This window comes from Muntiacus reevesi, chromosome 3 (assembly GCF_963930625.1).
Source record: "Muntiacus reevesi chromosome 3, mMunRee1.1, whole genome shotgun sequence".
Lineage (NCBI taxonomy): Eukaryota > Metazoa > Chordata > Mammalia > Artiodactyla > Cervidae > Muntiacus > Muntiacus reevesi.
In genome coordinates this window covers 31,936,705-31,960,387 of record NC_089251.1, presented here as the reverse complement: position 1 = coordinate 31,960,387, position 23,683 = coordinate 31,936,705, and the positions used below count along the sequence as shown (strand labels likewise).

The window sequence follows — 23,683 nt, the reverse complement described above, 5'->3', positions numbered from 1 at the left end:
GAAGTGGAGAGGCACCAGGATAAAGTGGAAACACTGGATTGGGAGGAGGGCTACCCAGGCTCCCTGCAACCCCACTCAGTTATTATCAGCTGTGTGATCATGAGCTGTCATGTTGCCTCTCTCGGTATGTGTAAATTAAAGCCCTGCAATATGATTTCTAAGTGACCTATTTGTCCCCTAGTTGTCCTTGCTTTTTTGAGAATTTGACTGTGCATTTATTTTTAATATTGATTTGGCTGCACCAGGTCTTAGTTGAGGCACTCGAACTCCCAGTTGCAAATTGTGGGATCTAGTTCCCTGACCAGCAATTGAACCCGGGCCTCCTGCATTGGGTGCTTGGAATCTTAGCCACTGGATCACCAGGGAAGTCCCAGGCCATGCAATTAATATTATCCTGTATTTCTAGGTGTCTGCTGTATTGCCTGGCTCAAAGCACATATGTGAAGCTTGATCAATTCTCATTCATGCATTCATTCATTCAGTCCTTTAGCATGATTTACTGGGCAGCTACTATGGTCCAGGAAGACTTAGGCACTGGAGATCCAGTGGTAAACCAGGCAGATTTTATCCCTGCTCCCTAACTGGTAGAAGGGCTTTCCTTACTCTTCACATGGACCATCAGCTCTGTAGTGTCCATCACCGGTCAGTGTTATTTCTCGCATTGTGTTTCTAGAAACCACATCCTCAGGGTCCACTCAAGATCGGTTGTTCCCTAGGCCAGTGGCACCAGCCCCACAGGATGCCAGGTCTCCCTCTTTCTCGATGCACTTGTTCCTTTTGCTAGAGTATGTCCTCCAGTAGATTCCTGAGAAGTCAAATAAGGAAAGGAAACATTTAGCTGTTTGCCTATTTGGGTACATCACTTTACATTTGACAGGTAAGTCGAATGAGTATAGAATTCTACATAGGGGCTTCCCTGGTGACTCAGTGGTAAAGAATTCGCCTGCCAATGCAGGAGACACTGGTTCGATCCCTGATTCGGGAAGAGCCCACGTGCCACAGCTATTTCGCCTGTGCTCCAGAGCCCAGGAGCCACACCTACTGAAGCTCATGCGCCCTAGAGCCTATGCTCCACAGCAAGAGAAGCCACCACAAGGAGAAATCCGAGCACCAAATCTAGAGAGCAGCCCCGCTCAACACAGAGAAAAGCCTGCACAGCCACAAAGACCCAGCATAGCCAAAAATACATAAATAAAAATTATTAAAAAAAAAAAAAGAATTCTACATAGAATATCCTTTCACTCAGAGTTGTTTTTTAGGTCTCTATATTACTTGAGGAACATTTAAATCCATTCAGGTTCTTTTTATATGTGACCTATTCTTTTTCTCTGGATTAAAAAAAATTTTCTTTTATTCCTGGAGTTTCAAAATGTCATGATGAGCAGAGATAATTTTTTGTTTTTTGTGCTTGGCCAACCCAGAGACTAAAATCCCTCAATTCTGGGAAGTTCTCTTTTTTTTTTTTGGGGGGGGGGGGAAGTTCTCTTATATCCTTTCTCTGATAATCACTTTCCTTCTGTTTTCCTATTTTCTTTTTCTAGTCTTCCAGCTAATCAGATTTGGCCTTTAGATTGGCCCTCTAAATTTCTTATCATTTACTCCTGTTTTCCATTTCTCACTCTTTTTTGTGTGTGTTTTTTAATTTGGGGAGATTTCCTTGACTTATCTAATTCTTCTCCTGAAGCTTTTATTTCAATTAATAGTTTTTATTTTAGAGAATCCTATCTCATTCTTTGTTTCTTTTTTATGAATCCTGATCTTGTGGTTTTTGGAGTCAATGTCATCTCCTATCCAAGAATATTAATTAAAGTGAGTTTAGCTTTTTCTTTGATATTCTGCTTTGCTTTCCCTTTATTTCCTTTTCTGGTTTTGTTGTTGTTGTTTTATTCTCTCATTTATGTTAACGTGAAGAACTGAATATTCTGATTGAATGCAAATATGTTAGGTCTGAGTATCAGGTATGCGGATTTTTACTGATTTGTCTATACATTTCTGTGTTTGATCTCATATACTTGACTAGAAACTACCTATGTCCATCTATCTTGATGACTGGAGACTTTCAACATAGAATATCTGCAATGAGCCTACCTTTTAGTTAGCAAACCTCCAGCGGACAGCATTTGTGAGTCTTTTCTCTTGGGCCAGGTTTCCAGAGAGGTCATTCCTAATTTTCGGCCTGGCTGCCAAAATTCTGGGAGAGGGAAGGGATAAGGAAGGAAAGAATCTGAGAGGAACTCATCATTCAAGATGCAGATGTTCACAAAAGTCCTGGTATTTGACCCTATGATTCATCCCCACTTTTCCCCACACCCTGTGACCTCAAGTCTGGAGGCTCTGTCACTCCATTTCTGCCCATAAGAAGCCTCTAGGAAGGGTGGTAGCAACTCCTGGCTGTGAGGGGTGAGCATGGACACCTCAGGATCCCATTATTTCATATACAAGACTTTCTACTCATCCCTTTTTAACCCATTGCCACATGTTTATCTTCTCTGTAGTCCCCGTACCTACTGCAACTTGTGGGATTCAGAAAAAATCTGCTCACTTTTTATTGACAAGCAACACTTAGATTGTAATTTCTTCCCTAGAAGAATTAGCTGTTTTCTATCTCCCACCTAAAACACAGGTCAATTTTTGTGTAAATAAATTTTTTAATTCTCACAGATCTCTTGCCTTTCCCCCCCACCCCCCGGTCTTTGTAGAATTATACTTTGTAAACTCCTTTATTCCCATCTTTCTGGGGGTTGAGAGAAGGAATTTAATTTTGTGTGGTTGCGTTTCCCATAAATTCTTGAGAATGGATCTCTGACTGATGGGCTCTGGGGAAGTTTCTGGTGTCACAACGAAGACATGCAGTTCCCAGGAAGGGTCGCAAGGTGGCTCCAGCGACTCTGTATTTAATTTTACAGTTTCTTCATAGCTGTAATTAGGCAGAAGGGAACCACAGAATCAGAGGATATTTAAACTGGACTGCATCTCTGAAGGCTTCCTAGCTCACTTCCTTTTACAGACAACAGAGATTCATGGGAGTCAACCAGCTTATCCTGTATCTGGAGGTAGTTGTAGGAATAGACTGGGCTTGAATTTTAAAGTTCTTTTAAAGTTATATTTGAAGTTGCCTTTAAATTGGAATACAGATGTGAATGCCTGAGAATGGGGGTGGGAACAAGGAGGCCAGTGCAGCAGGAGAAAGATGCAGAAGGAAATCACTGCCTCACTGACCACGCGTCCTGAGCTCCTGCCTCATGGGCAGTCATGTGCTAAGTACTGTGAAGACACGAAGGAGAGGAGGGTCCCTGCCTACCAGAGCTTAAAGTCTGGGAAGGAGATGAGCCAACAGGAGACAATTAACCACAACCCAGAAAGTCTGCTGTACCTATCCAGGGGAAATGTAACTCAAAAGTGCTACAGAAACGAGAAGTGGGAGGTCATTTCCCTGCTCCCGACTAAGGAATAGCCTTTCTGGTGTGACTTGAGCTGGCCTTGGAAGAACAGCCCTTCTCAAACTGGTATGTGCATGAGTTATCACCCAGGGCTATTTCAAAGCAGATTCTAATTCAGTATAGCCAGTGTGTGAAGTGTGTGTTTGTGCACGCCTGGAACTGAGAATCTGCATTTCTAACAAGCTCCCAGGTGATTCCAAGGTGGCTAACCTGAAGACCACACTTTGTAAGGGTGTAGGCACCAGTTGGTTCATGAACTTGGCCGCATGTGCAATCACACAGGAAGTCAAACAGAAAACCATGTCAGTCAGTCTCACCAGAGAGATCTTGTGTTAATTGGCCTGGGGTACAACCTTGGCAATGGTGTTTTTAAAAGCACTCCCCCCATATTCTAACATGTAGTCAAGTCTCAATGGCACTGAAGCAGGGCATTTATCATTCTTTTCGTCCACCCAGCACCCAAATCCCCCACCTCAGAGTTAGAGCCCACCCTTGTAGCTCAGTCAGTAAAGAAACTGCCTGCAATTTGGGAGACCCGCCCAGGTCTGATTCCTGGGTGGGAAAGATCCACTGGAGAAGCAAACGGCAACCCACTCCAGTATTCTTGCCTCAAAAATCCCATGGACAGAGAAGCCTGGCAGGCTACAGCCCACGGGGTCGCAAGAGTTGGACACGACTGAGCGACTAAACCACACCCACTCTGGAAGCTGAAGATAAGAGACACTCCGTTTCCCCCACTTGCCTGGAATTCCGGTTCCATCAACCAACCCAGGCTTTGCAGCAAAAGCTGCAGAAACAAACAGAGGCCGAAATGAGCAAAGATTTTGCATTGGTGGCAACTGTAGTTTCAGGAAGAATTCTTGGGGTATGACACTCAGCAGCAGGCACTGTAGCACCTTGGTAGACCAATTCTGCTAAGCTGATTATGAGTGTTGGTCTTGGCTGCACAGCCTCTCAAACTGGTTCTTGTTCCTACAGGCTGTGTACCATTTTAAACACACACAGCACCCTTTACAGGTAAATAAAATTTTAAAACCCACGTTGACAAACATGTAGATATGTACTGTTATAAGGCGAACACCTTTGTAAACAACATTCATGACCAAGATATGATTTTGTTGTCCCCCAAACCCTGTTGTGTGCCCCACAATTTTTAACTCCATGACTTAGCAACTAAACCAACCAACCCTAAGAATACCCCTGCCTTTTAGAGTAGCCACTTCCTTAATATTCCTTGTCTGTACTTCCCTAAACACATTATGGTTTAGTTCTGCTTGTTATTCCTTCCCGTCTTTTGTTAATTTGCCATCTCTCTCTCCCCAGTGAAAATGAATTGAAAAGACTTGATCAGTTGTCCTGTAAAATTTACTAGTATTTTATTGATTGATGTAATTTAATATATTCCTGTCAGAGTTCCTATAAAATTGGTAGTTGGATCTAGGTAAGTCTAACCCAGGTGGGTTAGACTATACCCAGCTGCCTCTTCCTTCCTCCCCTATATTTTGACTTACTTCATTACTACTATTCACTGCTGCAGCCATTAATAAGTAACAGAAGTCCCCTTCAAAGTACATCGTCCCAGAAAGCCAATTAAGATAACTGTGAAAAGCAACTGCATTATCATTTACTTCCAGCCAAGAGGTGGTGTGGGGTAGGAGGAAACAAATCAAACAAGCTGGTAATAAGGGGCGATACAGGTTTTAAAGAAGAAAAGCAGTAAACGGAACTAAGCCCTTTTCAAGGGCATTGTTCTTTGTGAGGTACCAAGGTCAGGCTAAATGGTTACATTAATTCGATAAGATTAAGGCTACATTCTGGCATTCTTTCTGCTGACTCTAGCATATATTTATTACCCCCATTATAATCAGTGTAACAACCAAAGCTTAGGACCTTATCCTGAGAAACTGTGATATGGTGAAGATGAAAACAGACTGGGCCGTAGCTTGGTTTCAAAATTTGATTCTACCACCAAGTGGCTGTGCAACCTTAAGCAAATCACTTAAGCTGAAAGTTTATTTTGTAAAATGGGTACTACTTCACCAGGCTGTCAATAACAACCCAAAGAACCTAGAACAGTCCCACAAATACCTAGTCCACTTTCTAGTAGGCAAGAAATACTCCTTCACATAATCCCCTGTACATTAAGCCAGCCCTCTGGTCATTTTAGTTGGGTCTTAACTCAAATTCGAATAGCAACCTTGTATCTGACCTCTAGAATCCTTGTTCCTCTGCTTCCAGCCCATCCAAACTTGTTTTCCTCAAACACACTGCAGGGCTCACGGGGACTCCCCCGCCATGCCTAACACATTGTCCAGTTGGATTTCTGATTTCCCACACAAGCAAAGCGTGTTTCTAATTTGCTTGTGATCCCTTCTTACTCTCCCCTTAGCCCATTCATTCAATCCACATATCTAAGAACCAACTCAAGTGCCGCCTCCTTCAAAAACTGTCCCAACTATTCTCACCAACTGAATCTGCTCTTCTATTAACACAGCACTGAAAACCACAACTATCTGGCTCTCATATACATTTGCCTGATTACTAGTTCCTTCTGCTTTCTAAACTACAAGGTAAACCTAACAGCAGAGGCTATTGTGTCCTTTCCCTATTCCAATCTCAAAGGCACAATCACAGGCCCCACCTTGAGGCACAAAATTCTGTGTTGATTAGATGTAAACAGGGAAGCATTTAAAATCACTCTAGGTGATCCTTCCAAGAACTGCAGTTATAAGAAAACCTCTGCTATGTCCTTCCAGCAGAGATAATCTTGTCAACAAATGTGTACCTTTATTTATTGACTAATAAGGCCTCGATACAGGATCAAACATTTCTTTCACCAATACTACATATAAAAAAAGCCAAAGTTGTTTCTTATGGTTCACCAAAAAAATGGGAAACACTTTACATGTTTCAGGTAAGAGGACAGTCATTGCTAAAACATAATTTCTCCTCAGCATGGTAGCCTTACCTTGGTGCCCCTGAGTAATCAGCTGACTTCAGTTGTAGTTGGCACATTCTAGTAATGTTGGCTGGCAAGTGACTACAGTTGTGTTCTCTCGACGCCAGCATGATTCTGCTTTTAAAATCCAAGTTTCTTCCAACAACAGCTCTTAAAATTGCCTTCCCATCTTTCCCTAGTTGAGAAGTTACCCCCTCTATTTCTGTTCCTCTAATATCCAGTTTGCTATTGCACTATTTTCAGAAGGAATTTTCTTAGACTCCATAAATAAATGAAAACCAAGTCACGCAGTTGGAAATCAAGTTTTGTTTTTATATGAACAGAAGTAGACCATCTAGAAATATTTCAGTTTATTTAAATTGTTAAGTAGAATATGAAACCGAATTTGTAGCTAGTACCAGAGAATGGACTTAACTGTTTGGTGTTTAATGAGAACAGCTTCTACACAGGATCCCGAGAGACTTACAGAAAAAGGGGCAAAGCCCTATTATTAAGCAAATAAAACTCAGGTTTCAAACAGGTTATACAAAAATTGATTTATACTCCATTTCCCTTTTTTTTTTTTTATATTTAGAAAGTGCAGATTTAACAAAAGGTAGCCATATCCTTTCTATGTACAATGCCGATTATAATTTATTGCAAACAACAAAACTGTCAGTCTGTTACCCAAAAATCCCAGTGTTTAGCTCTCAAACCTTAAGTCACTGAATTGAGTAAGGATTAAAGAGGGTTAAAAGTAAAAAAGCTACTGCCACATTCCAGATAAAGGAAAACAACACATACATTAAAAATTAATCTAACAATAGGTTTAACCTAAAACTTTTGAGAAGCTTAACATCATTTCATTATCATTTTTAGTGGAAAATTAGGGATTATTTGGCAATGCTGCTTTTACTAGTAGTAAACAATGATAAAGTCAAGTGAGGGGAAAACCTAACAACAACCACCAGTGAGGCATATAAAATCACTTTCAGGGCACTATCTGAAAATTCATGGATGTTCATAGCAGATATGTCCCTATGTTGTTTACGTGGGCCAAAAGGTCATTAAAATGCTATCCACGACACAGAAAGACTTTTCAATGGAAGCTGCTGTCCTAAACTCAGCCTCTGCTAGAAATGAATCATGCTATTCACAATTATTTCAACAAAGGTATCATCTTAGGATGCTAGCAGCATAGCAAACTTAACTTACCCTACTCTAATGATAAGCAGTGAAGCCAAACTAGAAAAATGAAGGGGAAAAAATGGCAGGGCGAGAGCGAGCCTAGAGTTTCTTATCTTTACATGAAAAGCCTTTGTTGTTCTTTTTTTCAAATCCAGGGAAATACAAGTTTTCCAAAGGGATGTGAAGACAGGACTTAAAGTCAGTAACAGCCTCAAGTACTTCTAAATCTTAAGGTAAAGACAACTTAACACTGAAAAAGTGTTCTTCGTAGGCCAAATCTCAATATATTTGGCAAACATGTTAATAAATTTCACTCCTCCTTCCCACCTTTTTAAAACAACTTTGACTGGGCTACCAAACTGCTAGAGGAGTTGCCAAAATGGAGACTATTCAAATTTAGGTTAAGATATTTATTCTAGGAAAGTGAATAGGCTATACACTTAGTTAGAAAGACAAACCACAACACCCTCCAAACACTAGTGCATGCAATTAACTCTTCCATTTCATAAACTCAATGGAGAGAAACAGGAAGGGGAACAAAGGGGGAAAGAGAAGAGCAACGTGAAGTCAACAGCAAATGAAGGAATCCGGGACAGAAGCTTTAGGGGAGTGAGAAAATGAGGTGAAGACACGGTTAACTGACATTTGATAGTAGGCAGTTAGGATTTATCTTTCAGTTTACTTAGCAAGTTAAATCAGTGCTTTATGTTAAACTCCACAAACCCACTAGTTTACCCCTTTCATTTTTAAATAACTCATACCACAGGGTGGTGGGGAAGAAGCAAATAAAGCAGCATGCAGGAAGAGACACAAGGAAAAAGTGGCCAAGGAAAAGAACTGGTGGCAGGAATAGTTTTAAATATCAAGGCCACTTAAAATGAGACTCAGCAAACCAAAGCTATCATTTCTGTATTATCCTTTGTCCTCAATTAACTACTTTGAAAATTACAGCCAAGCAAACCACAAACATTTTAATGCTTTATGTTTCGATGATATGTCTCCTGCACATGCTTCCACCAAAACAAAAAAAAGGAAAAACCAAATAAGTTCCTTTCCACATAAGGCACAGGACAAAATTAACCCCATTTACATATTAAAGGCGAAAATGAGTGTTTTCCTGGCTTTTTTCTTTTGCTATCACATGTCTATAGATTATAGGGACTCAAGCACATTATCCATGACAGAAAATTCCACTGTTGTACAAAATAAAATTGTTAATTCTAACTTTTATTCTTATACAATTTGCAGAATAGAATTGAAATGATTGCTATAGGTTTTAATGTTGATAAGAATTGGACTATAATACAACTGAAATGCAGTGGTGAGCTGAGCAAGTACATTTAAAAATGAACTCACGGACATGATTCTTCTATACATTTTTTGTTTGAGGAAAATTATAAAGTCAGCAAGCAGTCACAGATGAAACAACAAATAAAACAGGTGGACTAGAGAGTTAAGATGAGGAACGAAAATATCTGTTTAAGAGTTAAAAATGGGACAGAGTGGTTTATTTTGCAGCAAGAAGAGAAAACAGGGTGGTGGATGGCAACTGATGGAACAGCAGAGCGCTCAGCAACATTTGCTCTTCCAGCCTGTCACACCTCCTCCACTGCTGATATCTACGTTTTCACTGTTGGGCTCTTTTACAGGGGTCTGCAACAAACACACAAGGAGAGCAACCCGTGAAAAAACACTGCCATGGATACACCAAGATTCAACAGAAATATTCCCATAAATGTTAATTTATGTAACAAAATGCAATTACAGTCATATGAGATACGTTTTCTCCTCCACGCAAAGTAAAGAAATGGAAGCTTCATTTTGTCATCTTCTTCCAATTGTGAAATGTCCACAGGCCTCCTGGCTTCCCTTTGTAGAACTTCTGAAATCTCTTCTGCCCTACCTCTTGTGATGAGTGGTATGTTACCTCTTAGATCTGAGCCCTGAGTACTTAGTACTTACAAAAAAAAACCCCATGCATATGCATATTTCATGCATATACTGAAACTAATGCTGTATCATGTCTAACTTCAGAGAAGTGAAATAGCCCTTTTCTGTTTCGTTTTACTTGCCTTTTGAGAATGGAGTTTGTATTACCATAGCACTGTTTTAAAAAGGCAATTTTATGATGATACACTACTAACATTAAACGAAGGAAATATGGTGGGGCAGAATGCAAAGTTGAATGATTCATGTTAAAGGCCGATATAGGAAAAGATCAAAATAAGAGACCCCAAAATTTTAACAACAGCAACTCTTAGGTGATGGGTTTATGAATGATTTTATTTGGGGTGGGGGCAGATATTGATATATCAAGTATAAAAACAGAAAGGTTACCAGAAGCAATTACATTTTCTCTTTTTCTCCTATATAGTTTGCTTCTCCTTCAGGATTGTATCAGATTTTCTCTATTTTATGTGCATTTAAATATACCGGAAGACTAATAGAGAGTCCAGGGCTCAAATCTGTGTATTTTATCTAGTCATTTGAGGGAAAACATGAATATCTGATTTCTCAATTTTGCTACAAGTTATTTGTACTGGCAACTTCTGCAATTCACAAATTAAACCCAGAAACTAACCATGAGGTAAAATGAATTCCCTGAGATCAATTTTCAGCATTTTCTTTTTAAACTCACATGTTTAAATGATTGGGTAAATGAAATCTGGGTATCAGTTCAGTTCAGTTCAATCACTCGGTCGTCTGACTCTTTTCAACCCCAAGGACTGCAGCATGCCAGGCTTCCCCTGTTCATCAACAAGTCCCAGAGCTTGCTCAAACTTATATCCATCAAGTCAGTGATGCCACCCAAGCATCTCATCCTCTGTTGTCCCCTTCTCCTCCTGCTTTCAATTTGGGTATAAACTTACTCCACTCAGTATATAGCATATTCATCCCCTTCACTGGCACATCTGAGAAATGACTATATAAAAGAATAGGGATTTTGTAGCAATTAAGTACAGAATAAATTCACCTCTTGAATTTTTAAAAATTATTAATGGGAAGGCAAAAGTTATATAAGAGAAATTAATCAAAAAGAGCCACGACACCATGGACCAAACAAAAAGCTGGAAAAAGGAGTACGAAATTGGGAACTAAAGACTGAGATTTCTACAAAGCTCTCTGCTCCTGTCAGCTCCTTTCTTCTCTCTGGAGGATTAGATACCAGTGATGGGTAAATGTACCACCCAAATTCAATTTTTGTATGTAAATCTAGTACTTTAGAAAACAAGAAAATGTTCAACTGTTGACACCCGACACCTTAGCAGTAAAAAAACAGTAAAGAAAGAAATTTACCTTTCGAAGGATATCTTCAGCTAATGTGAGAAACGCCTTTTCGATGTTTATATTTGCTTTAGCACTAGTCTCAAAAAATCTAATACCATGCTCTCTTGCAATCTAAAAAAGAAGCAAAATATCACAAAATTATCAAGTATAGGTTACCAACTGATGACTTCAGCTTCCTAAAGGAAACAGTAATATTATTCCAAAGATAGCAGTCTCAACTAGGTTATCTAAAATGAACAGATTATTTTAATGGGTTCAAGCTCCTTAAAAAACAAATAGAAAATCCACTCAAATGATAAGCTATAATTTTCAACAGCATTTTTTTCAAGGATATGAATAGCATTCCATTACCTCTACTGTAAAAAAAACACAACATCATCTTCACAAAGATGTCTCACTCAGAGCTTTTTACCTGTTCTCCTTTTCCTTTAGGTACAACTCTTTTATCGTCCATATCACATTTGTTTCCTAGTAACATCCTTTCCACATCTTCATTGGCATGCTAAAATGAAATAAGAGTTTAGTTCACACACTATCATAAAATTGTGGCTTAACAAAAATGACTTTACTTTTCTTACTTTATGGTGTCATTTCTATAGTCTGAAAGTTTTAAAGCAGTGATCTCGTCGCTCAGTCATGTGACTCTCTGTGACTCCATGGACTGTAGCTTGCAGGGCTTCTGTCCATGGAATTCTCCAGGCAAGGATACTGGAGTGGGTAGTTATTCCCTTCTCCAAGAGATCTTCCTGACCCAGGAACTGAACCCAGGTCTCCCATATTTCAGGCAGATTCTTTACCATCTGAACCACCAGGAAAGCCCAGTGATTTCAAAACCACATGCTAAAAGACAACACAAATTCTTAAATTACCTAGAAAGATAAATACAATTTCTAAGACATATTCTTGGTCAAATTATTATTTTCCCCATAGAAGGCTATCTACTTTCTAGAAACATTCTCAACAACAGAGGACATGTATAAAATGTGCAAAAGATGACATATGGAACTTCTTATACAGAATGTAAATCCAGGCTGGAAATGACTTTATATAATGTGTACATGACCCTATAAGAAGCCTTAATTAAAAATTCTATAGAGCTCTTAAAGTCTCAAAAAGTCACAATGCTAGGCGAGTCCATGCAGAGAGATCAGATAAAAACAAATGTTGCTCCACTGAAATCCTAATGACACCTTTTGCACAAGTAAAAAATCCATCCTAAAATTTAAGTGGAATTTCAAGGGATCCCAAACAGACAAAACAATCCTGAAAAGTAGTATAAAGTTGCAAGATTCATACTTATTTCCTTATTTCAAACCTTACTACAAAGCTGCAGTAATCACAACAATATGCTCCTGGTATAACAGACATGGGCAAAGGAACACAACAGAGAGACCAGAAATGAACTCTTGTGTACACCATCAAATGATTTTCGACAAGAATGCCAAGATCATTCAATGGGGGAAAAGACAGTCTTCTCAAGAAATAGTGTTAGAAATACCACATATCAACATGTAAAAGAATGAAATTGAATCTTTAACTTATATGCAAAAATGAACTAAAATATCGATCCAAGATCTAAAAACTATTGAACTCTTAGAAGAAAACATAGGGGAAATTTTTTATGACCTTGGATTTGGCAGTGATTTCTCAGATATGACACCAAAAGCATAGGCAACAAAAGAGAAAAAATAACTTGTACTTCATCAAAATTAAAAACTGTTTGTGTTCAAAGCACACAATTCTGTGGCTACAGGGATACTCAGGGAAAGGTACATTAGGCCAGAGATGAACGATGTGAGGTATTTTGCACATCCCATGGGTTGCCTTGTCATTCGGCTGATAGTGACACTGAGACTGGGTAGTTAAGTGTCAAAATAGGATTAAATTGTAGGATATTTACCTGATGTCACAGAATTGGAAAATCAGTTGTTGGAACAACAATGCATAATCTCTCTATATAAATTGCTCTTACTACACATACTACTTGGCTCAACTATGAAATAAAGGCTTTTGTTGTTGTTGAGCAGTCACCCAGTTGTGTCCGTCTCTCTGCAACCCATGGACTGCAGCATGCCAGGCCTCCCTGTTCCTCACCATCCTCCAGAGTTTGCCCAAGTTCATGCTCATTGCATCAGTGATGCCATCCAGCCATCTCATCCTCTGACGCCCTCTTCTCCTTCTGCCTTCGATCTTTCCCAGCATCAGGGACTTTTCCAATGAGTTGTCTGTTCACAACAGATGACCAAAATACTGGAGCTTCAGCTTCAGCATCAGCCCTTCCAGTGAATATTCAGGGTTGATCTCCCTGAAGATTGAATGGTTTGATCTCCTTGCTCTCCAAGGGACTTTCAGGAGTCTTCTCCAGTACCACAGTTCGAAGGCATCAATTCTTTGGCATTCTGCCTCCTTGAAGGTTCAGCTCTCATAACTATAGTGACCACTGGGAAGACCAGAGCCTTGACTATAAGGAACTTTGTCAGCAGAGTATATCTCTGCTTTTCAACACACTGTCTAGGTTACTCATCGCTTTTTTATCAAGAAGCAATTGCCTTCTGATTTCATAGCTGCAGTCATTGTCCACAAAAGAAACTTAAAAATGAAGGTTCAAAATCTATGTCATTAATGGATTACTAAATACCAACAGACTTCTTGTAGCAATGGAAAAGGTGACTGAAATTGGGAAACTGACATCAGGAAAGGAGTACGTCAAGACTGTATATTGTCATCCTGCTTACTTAACTTATATGGAGAGTACATCATGAGAAATGCTGGGCTGGATGAAGCACAAGCTGGAATCAAGACTGCCGAGAGAAATATCAATAACCTCAGATATGCAGATGATACCACCCTTATGGCAGAAAGCATAGAAGAACTAAAGAGCCTCTTGATGAAAGTACAAGAGGAGAGTGGAAAAGATGGTTTAAAACTCAACATTCAGAAAAGTAAGATCATGACATTCGGTCCCATCACTTCATGGCAAATAGATGGGGGAACAATGGAAACAGTGACAGACTTTATTTTGGGGGGCTTCAAAATCACTGCAGATGGTGACAGCAGCCATGAAATTAAAAGATACTTGCTCCTTGGAAGAAAAGTTATGACCAACCTAGAGAGCATATTAAAAAGCAGAGACATTACTTTGCCAACAAAGGTCCATCTAGTAAAAGCTATGGTTTTTGCATTAGTATGTATGGATGTGAGAGTTGGACTATAAAGAAAGCTGAGTGCTCAAGAATTGATGCTTTTGAACTGTGGTGTTGGAGAAGACTCTTGAGAGCCCCTTGGACTGCAAGGAGATCCAGCCAGTCTACCCTAAAGGAAATCAGTCCTGAATATTCACTGGAAGGACTGATGCTGAAGCTGAAACTCCAATACTTTGGCCACCTGGTGCAAAGAACTGACTCACTGGAAAAGACCCTGATGGTGGGAAAGATTAAAGGTGGGAAGAGAAGGGGACGACAAAAGATGTGATGGTTAGATGGCATCACCGACTCTATGGACATGAGTCTGAGTAAGCTGCGGAGTTGGTGATGGACAGGGAAGCCTGGTGTGTTGCAGTCCATGGGGTCGCAAAGAGTAGGACACGACTGAGTGACGAAATGAACCACTGTAGTATCATCACCTTGGGTTTAATACTGGATTAAAGACTTGGTCTTTATGTTTCCAGCCAAAACTTGCTTTACAGAGTTAGTCTTTTTTTTTTTTTCCTTTTGCCATGATGGGATCTTAGCTCCCCAATCAGGGATGGAACCTGAGACCCCTGGAGTGGAAATGAGAAGTCCTAACCACTGGACTGCCAGGGATTTCCCAAGAGTTAAGTCTTGATATAGAATTCAAAGCATAGAAGACAGCAAGAAGACATGAAAATAATTTCAACAAAAAGCTACCATGCTGTAGCACAGAAAACAAACATGCTTCAACATACAACTTTACTGTGTGAAAACTGACATCTTCCCTGGAGAAGGAAATGGCAACCCACTCCAGTATTCTTGCCTGTAAAATCTCATGGACAGAGGAGCCTGGAGGGTTACTGTCTATGGATTGCAAGTCGGACACAACTTAGTGACTAAACCACCACCACCACCAACACTGTTGTTACTAGGGAAGAGATCTGTGTCATATATGGAATAGTCTCATAACAATCTCCTCGGACGGTAACTGCATGGTTAAAAATTTTATTACCCCTCCATGTGTGTGTGTGCAGACACACAATATATCATTTATATTACAAAAATAAATACAGATTAACATAAAAAAAAAACAACCAACAAACTGACATCTTCACATGAAATGATACAGCACTATTTTCTTGGTTAGGTTTTTATCTTATTAGTAGTCTGTATCTTTCAAAATGTCTAAAAGGGATATGGTACTTCCTTAACTTAAAAATACTTACTGACTTACTTATTTTTGGCTGCACCGCACGTTTGTGGGATTTTTGTTCCCTGACAAGGGATTAAATCTGAACCATGACAGTGAAAGTGCCAAGTCCTAACCCCTGGACCACCAGGCAATTTCCAAAAATACGTTTTAAAAATTACTACTGAAAATGTAATTCATTCATTCAAAATAAAATTCACCAAGAAAGAATTCACTTAGAGAAGTCTGTAAAAGCACTGGTAGCTTCCATCTGGGGCCATCTTATAAGATAGCTGTACAGAGTTTTTGGGTTAATTTGTTAATTGCCCTTGACGGGATTCAAAACAGATCTGCCCAAAATTTTAAGAAAAGGGTAGGCAAAAAATAACATTACCATGTAACAAGTGAAAATACTCAACAATAATGATAACAAACACTATATCCTAAAGATCAACAGAAATATTTATTCTTCTTAACCAAGGACACAAATGTGTGTTTATGTAGAGTTTATACAATTCCTAAGTCTTACCTCATCTATGTTTCTAAGCCACTTGCTGATGTTTTCAAAGCTTTTACCATTGGTGATGTCATATACTAGCATGATACCCATTGCTCCTCTGTAGTAGGAGGTTGTGATGGTGTGAAATCGCTCCTGGCCTGCTGTATCCCTGAAATAAACAGCCAATAATTTGTATTGAGCATTTTGATATTACTATGTTCTAGCTGAAGGGCAGAACAGTAGACTAGTTTGGTAAAAACAGAGATTAAAATCCACTATGTGACACAAAACACAAGCAAACCACCACTTATTTAACTCTGAAATAGTAAACAAGGTTATTCATAAACATATACATATAAATACTGACTAGTCTAAGGAAATTAAAAACCTACCAATACTGGATGAAAATCTGAACGGGAAAACAGTATAAAGTGACACACAAATTCTTAAAGTTATTTAAAAATGAATACCAGCCAAGTGTAAAATCTGTAGGAATTCTATTTAGTGATCTAGTTCTATAATGTAATATAAAAGCATGTAGAATTTTTAGAACATTAAAGGAATACACCATATTAAAGCCATATTTATCTTTAGAATCATTTACAAAAGTTGTATAGATAACCTCATTTATAAATAACAAGACAAAAATATGTAAATAGTAGTATTTTTCAATGCCTTCAAACCAAAGATTTAAGAAATTCCATTCCTGTAATTTTCCCCTCATTTGCATCACCAATTTCTTCTTTTTATGGATTATAATTAACATATATATATGCTTAGGTCTCCCCTATCTTTTCTTAAAAAAGCAAACTTCAAACAAACAAAAAAACCTCACTTCCAATTCCATACCCCTCCAACTAACACTGCATTTCTGTGTCCCTTCCCAGCAAACTTTTTTTTTTAAAGTTTTGTTTTAATATAACTATAGCCTCACAGGGTGTTTCAGAAAACAGTACAAAGAGGTCCTGTGTAGCCTTCATCCAGCTTTCCCAAATGGCAACATCTTACATCATAGTACAAATTGACATTAGCACAATCTATAGACCTTAGCGTTTACTTTTTTATATGCACTTGTGTATGCACATACATGTATTGTTCTCTGCAATTTTAGAGCATATAGATTTGTGTCGTTACTACCACAAAGAAAGCAGGAAACTGTTCTATTACTCACTCCTCCACTTCCAACAGTCCCTATACCCTGGCTAATAGTTTGTTTTCTGTTTTCTGTAATTTTGCCATTTCTAGAATGTCATATAAAACAAACTTCTTGGTTTTTTTTTTTAATCGAAAGAAAATTACAATGTTGCATTGGTTTGAACGCAACTTTTTCAAATGGCTATTTACTTTTTCCAGCATAATGCCCTTGAGATTTATCCAAGTTGTTGCATGTAACACCAGTCTGTTTCATTTTATTACTTGTATTCCACTGTATGGAAGCATCACAATTTGTTTAATCATTTGCCCATGGAAGGACATTTGGGTTGTTCTAGTTTTGGGCTATTACAAATAAAGTTGATATGAATATTCATTTGTAAGTTCATAAGTTTTCATTTCTCTGGGATGAACATCCAGGAATATTACTGCTGAGTCAGATGATAAGGACAGGTTTAACTTTATAAGAAACTGCCAAACTTTTCTAAAGCAGCTGTGCTACTTTATATTCCCACTAGCAATGTAGGAGACCTAGTTTCTTTACATCTTCTTCAGCATTTGGTGATCTCACTATATTTTAGTTGTTCTAACAGGGCATGCAGTGATATCATCAATTTAATTTGTATTTCTCTATCCAACCAGTCAATTCTAAAGGAAATGAGTCCTGAACATTCACTGGAAGGACGGATGCTGAAGCTGAAACTCCAATACTTTGGCCACCTGATGCAAAAAACTGACTCACTGGAAAAGACACTGATGCTGGAAATGATTGAAGGTGGGAGGAGAAGGGGACAACAGAGAGTAAGATAGTCGGATGGCATCACCGACTCACTGGACATGAGACTGAGCAAGCTCTGGGAGTTGGTGATGGACAGGGAAGCCTGGTGTGCTACAGTCCAAGGGGTCGCAAAGAGTTGGACACGACTGAGCAACTAGACTGAACTGATGACTAATCGATGTTACACATTTTTTCATGTAATTGTTTGTCATCCATATATCCTCTCCAGTAAAATGTCTGTCTGTGTCTTTTGTGTGTCTTCTAACTGGATGGCTTGCCTACTTCTTTCTTCTTTTTAAACTACTGAGTGTTGAGAGTTCTTTTTACATAAAGTCCTTTGTCAGGTATTTGATTTAGAATTATTTTCTCCAGGTCTTTAACTAGTGTTTTCATTCTTTTGACAGGGTCTTTGGTAGACCAAAAATTTTTAATTTTGTTGAAGTCCAATTTATTAATTTTTAAATCTTTATGGATTGTGGTTTATAGTGTTGTATCTACTCTTCACCTAATTTTAGTTCCCAAAGATTTTCTCCTATGTTTTCTTCTCAAAGTCTCATAGTTTTGCATTTAAACAGATGATATAGTTTCAATTAATTTTGGCGCATATATAATCTCAATGAAATGAAACATGCAGAATAGGGAAGTCTACAGAGATTAGTGGTTGCCCCAACTGAAGATGGTTTGGATAGGATGGGAAGAGGCTGCTAAAAGGTATGGGTTTCTTTCCAGAAGTATAAAAACGTTCTAAAATTGTGACGATGGTGAATATACTTTGGAAAATTACTAAAAAACTAACTACATTTTCAATGGGTGAATTGTAAGGTATGTAAACTATGCTTCAAAGTCATCACAAAACAAGTGGAAAACATGACAGCTTAAAATACAAAACTAAACATACCAATGACGATTCATTATAACCACAACCAATTCCAAAACCCTTGCCCTGAAGTTTACAAAGTGTTAACAGAATTTGCACTTTTCACCAGCCCCTCAAACTTTGAGGCACTCTTTTTCCCTGATAGCTTGAGCCATGTTTTTTCATGTCCCCAAATTCACAAGCTTGGTCTCACCTGACAGCTTCTGTATTGGCTCTGCTCACAAGGGCACACACATACATGGTTGACACCTCATCTTTGCATTTTAACCATCACTTTATCAGAAGTCCTCTCTGTCCTCCAATTTAAATAGTCTTCCAATATCTCTCCATTCCACCTCCTCACTTTACTTCACTTCTCTGCAAAGCACTTATTATAGATTTATTTACTGCTTCCCAGGACCTCTAAAAGGTAGGTCCCATCAGAGATTTGTCTTTTTCACTGTAGAATACACAGTATTTATCAAAAAAAAAAAACTGCCCCAAAAATGTAATTTAATCAAAACAAATATCATTTAAGAAAACCATCAAATAGATATGCCATCAGTTCTTCTATGTTGTATCCTAGAATTAGGTTAGATTACTAAGAGACTACACACATAAGAATTTGTATTTATCTATTTATATACATTCTTACACCTCAATTTTTTTATCTCCATTACCTCAATATTATGTCAAAGCTACTTAGCTAAATTTAAATCAGTGGCATCTAGAGAGGAAATTTTATATTACAATCCTGCTTAGTTATGAAACACTAATATAAAAGATACTGAAATATTAATGGCCCCTCCAAAAAGATAATCATTATTCAGGTTCAGAGTTTTTGTTTTGATTAATGGCATACTACACCATCTGTTCTCTGATTTCTGTCTCTTCCATTTTCCAAAACTTCTTCCACCCTGTCTTCCTTCTTTTTTATATGCTCTCCTTGTCAAGTCTTTTTAAATTATCCTTTTCCAGGATCCTAATACCAGCCGTAACAACTGTTAAGGCAATCAACAACTTATTTCAAACTAGACAGTCCTGTCTCACTACCTCTTGGCTAATTGTGACCTTTTGCCCAGGGGAACAAATAGCCCCAGCTGCTAATTCACAGTCAAATTATTTTTAGGTTTACATACACACATACACCCAGGTCTAAAGACTGGTTGACTCCAATCACCAAAAGCAGGTGTTTCTTATCTGAAGAGCAATTATACATTGTGCATGTTCACATTATCTTTTATGTCCCATATTACAGGTTTTTTAAGACTGTTTTCAAAAACCACTCAGTTTTCCTCTCCTATTAAAATTTTTTTCTTCTCTGCCTATGTAGTATAATTATGTTTCTGAACTTATTAATCAATGGCAATAGAATTTCCCTTACATAAAATAATAGGTGCACAGCTAAGAGACTGTTATAAAACCCTATTTCTTCCCACTGACACATAATGAAAGGAGTGATACATTCCTAGGAACAAAAATAGCATATTTCCTTAATAGTTTAGTCCCACACATAGGGTCAAGGAAGTTGTGTACTCTGGATGCTATTATGACAGTTATTCTTAGTACGGGCACTAACAGCACTAGAACAGCCCAGAGACAACATCAACCTGCTCAGCAAAGCAGAGACTTCAAATTTCATGACTTTATGCTTTTGGTAACATAATGAAGCTATTCCTTACTTTAAAAATTAAGATGCTAAATTTCTCACATTAAAGTTTTTTTAAAAAAATTTTTACCTATTTACGACTGTGCTGGGTCTTTATTGCTGTGCACCAGCTCTCTCTAGTTGTGGCGAGCGGGCATGACTCTCTAATTGTGGTGCACAGGCTTCTCGTTGCAGTGGTTTCTCTTGTTGAGGTTCCCAGGCTCTAGACCACAGGCTCAACAGTTGTGGTGCATGGGCTTAGTTGCCCGAGGCATGTGAGATCTTCCCAGACAATGGATTGAACCCGTGTTCCCCACACTGGCAGGAGGATTCTTTACCACTGGTTCACCAGGGAGGTCCACACTGAATTTTATTTTAACAAGACTTGGATTTCCTCACACCCAAAACACCATGAGTTGAAATTATGCTCATCTTCATCTTCCAAAAAGGGTCAAAAGTCAAACAAAGCCTGATAACTGCTCTTGCAGAGATTACATTCCAGTGGGGGAAAGGAACAAGTAATACATATGATCCCAAATTGTGACAAATGCTAACAAGGTAAACAGGGTGGAATGATCAAGAATGATGTAAAGGGGAGGGAGGAAGGAATCTAGATAGTATAATCAGGGCAGTCCTCTCTCTAGATGTGATGCTGAAGGTTGAGTGAAAAGTGAAGTATGAACAGAATCAGTCATTCAGTCAACAAATACGTATTCAGCATCTGCATCTGCCAGGCTCTGTTGTAGGGAGTGATTATATAGCCACAAATCAGACAGGTGGGATCCCTACCTTCAAAAAGCTGATATTCTAGTGGGGAGGAATAAGAATGAACACATTTTTTAAATGTGGTAAATTTAGACACTAAAAATACTGTGACAAAGATAAACTAAGATAAGCATGATCATGCCTAAAGCAGCGGCCACCAACCTTTTTTGGAACCAGGGACTGGTTTCATGGAAGACAATTTTTCCATTGACTGGGGGTGAGGTGGAGTGGGATTGGTTTGGGGATGATTCTCATAAGGATCAGGGAACCTAGACCCCTCACATGTGCATTTCACAGTAGGGTCTGTGCTTCTATGAGAACCTAATGCCTTCACTGATCTGACAGGAGGCAGAGCTCAGGATGCTAGCGATGGGGAGCAGCTGTAAATACAGACGAAGTTTCCCTTGCTCAACCACCCACACTGATCCCTTCTTGCTGGGCAGCCCAGTTCCTAACAGGCCACAGATCGAGGTCAGGGGGGTTGGGGATCCCTAGCCTAAAGGACTGGGGTGGCTTTAGCTAATTATCAAGCAGGGCCTCTCTCAGAGGTAACAATGAACTGAGATTGAATTAGAGATAGCAGCATCACAAAGATCTGATGAAAAGCATTCCAGGCAGAAGGAACAGGTGAATTACAAGGGCCTGAAGACAGGAACATGTTTCTTGCAAACGGGAAAAAATGGTCACAGTGGCTGGAGCAGAACTGATAAGAGATGAAGTCAAAAGGGGCTGTAGCCAGAACCTGGAATTTTAAAATTTATTTCTGTTGAAATGAGAAGCCTCTGGAATAGAGTGGTACTTCAGAATGCTTAGTCTAGTTAGTTGGGTGGGTTAAACGGGGATCTACAAGGTATGTACAAAGGCCAGAAAAAAGCTTGCTGTGTTCATGGAACTGAAAGCAGATCACCTGAGGGTACAGACTATATACACAGGGAGCAAAAAATGAGGTCAGAACAATGGGCAGGGGCCTACTCTGTAAACTGTGGAAAGGAACTTGGATGTGAAACTTCGGTTTTCATTCGAAATACAATGGAAAGTCAAAATGGCTATAAATAGAGGAAGGAATGACAACCATGATCATATTTATATTTGAAAAAGGTTACTAAGGCTATTACTTGGGAAAAGTACTAGAAGAAGGCAAAGGCAAAGTAAGGACTTATTAAAATATTAAAAGCCTACTGCAATGGTCCAAAGAAGTAATGGAGGACCAGGGATAGCAATGGGGACAGCAAACTGTATTTGGATTCCAGACATATTTTAGAGATAGAATCAGTAAGACTTGCTAACTTGAAAGCTGGGGTTAAGGGAACAGGAAGACTCAAAGATGACTCCCATGAATCTGACACTTCATGTAGGTAAATGGTTAACTCCTCTACAATATGATACTACTGGTTTCTGGTCACCGTGCTGATGCTAAAATGCGTTGCTGGTACAAGATATAGATGTTGACAGTGGCAAACATTTTTGACACCTCCCCTCCCTCAACAATGAACAAAAAGGAAAAAAAAAAAAGAGAAAAGGCAGACTTGAAGTAACTCACTGTAACTGTTTCCCTAACTACTCTGGAAAATATAGTTAGCCAAAGATAATTCAGGAGAAACTTTCTAGAGATCCAGGATTTAAAAAGCCACAGCTGCTTCTCTATCAGCCAAACAAGCTAATTTTAGGCCCACACACTTGTGCAGGACAGGTGAGACCCTTATGCAACAGTTAATCTTTCCAGATTCCTGGAAAGAAAGCAAGAAGTGAAGATCACTCAAGTAAGAAAAATAAGACACAGCTTTAGTAGCATAGAGAGTTTCCAAAACAAGTATTCAATCATAGAACAATTTTTCATGCTGAAACAAGAACCTGAATATATTCATTCAAACTAAAGAGAGATAAAAATCACTGTGCTTTTTTTGTAGCACAGCATTTTGAAGCAAAGCATTTAAGTTGAGAATAGCCTTTTGAATTTTTAGAACCATTATAAATTATGAGTAATGGGGTTTTTCACACTAAAAGCCTTCTTGAAACACTGAGCATATCCCAGATCTTTTAACCTAGAGCTACAAGATTTTTTTCCCCTCCCTGGAATATTAACAAGCATGTCAACTCAAGCAAAGAAATAAAATCAGCTGGCATAATGCTAACCTCTTATATTAAGCACAAATTTTAACCAGTCAACTCATTTCTGGCCTTTATAAGCAAATGGCAATTCAAATTAAAAGCAGTCAGCTGTATACATGAAAATCTAAACTACAGCAAATTTTCCTTGACCTGAGGCTAAGAATAAAGGAGGATGGGAGGAACTGGTTGAAATTCAGAATACTAAATAACTGACATCTTTTCCCTTGAGATCATTTTAATTATAACGAAATTATATATGAGACATTTCATTTGCTGAGTTATTTCCTAGCTAAAGAAAAGAAAAACAAAAACAATGATCAAGTGGACCGGGCTTCAGAGAACTATTAAATTTAGGAAATGCTTTCTGATCTTTAAAAACATTTGTATTAAACTTGAGAGATGTTACAAAGATTGGACTTCTAATTACATGGTCAGGTAATGAAGACATCCTGGTTAGACATATACCACTTCTAATTATACCTAACTTTTGAAACTATCTTTTGGATTCTGAGACAATGTCCTCTCCTAATTCTAACTCTCTATTCTAACTATGACTTTGCAATTTCCTTTGTTAGCTTGTTCCTCTATTCAAATATGTTACTACTTTTAGGGTTCTAAACTCATCATGGGAGATCCCCCAATAATAACACCTGATTTCTTGAA

The 23,683-nt window shown here is 38.6% G+C and overlaps 1 protein-coding gene across 1 annotated transcript in view; it reads right to left on the bottom strand.

Annotated features, from left to right (window-relative positions):
* Positions 1-6,690: 6,690 nt before the first annotated feature.
* Positions 6,691-23,683, bottom strand: part of RAB10 (RAB10, member RAS oncogene family) — a 63,105-nt gene continuing 46,112 nt past the window's right edge. Inside the window, exons 3-6 of the mRNA XM_065928706.1 lie at positions 15,743-15,881; positions 11,267-11,356; positions 10,864-10,965; positions 6,691-9,219 (exon numbers count right to left, since the gene is read on the bottom strand). Of these exons, the coding sequence (XP_065784778.1) occupies positions 9,136-9,219; positions 10,864-10,965; positions 11,267-11,356; positions 15,743-15,881 (415 nt within the window). The 3' untranslated portion in view covers positions 6,691-9,135. The remainder of the gene's footprint in view (positions 9,220-10,863; positions 10,966-11,266; positions 11,357-15,742; positions 15,882-23,683) is intronic.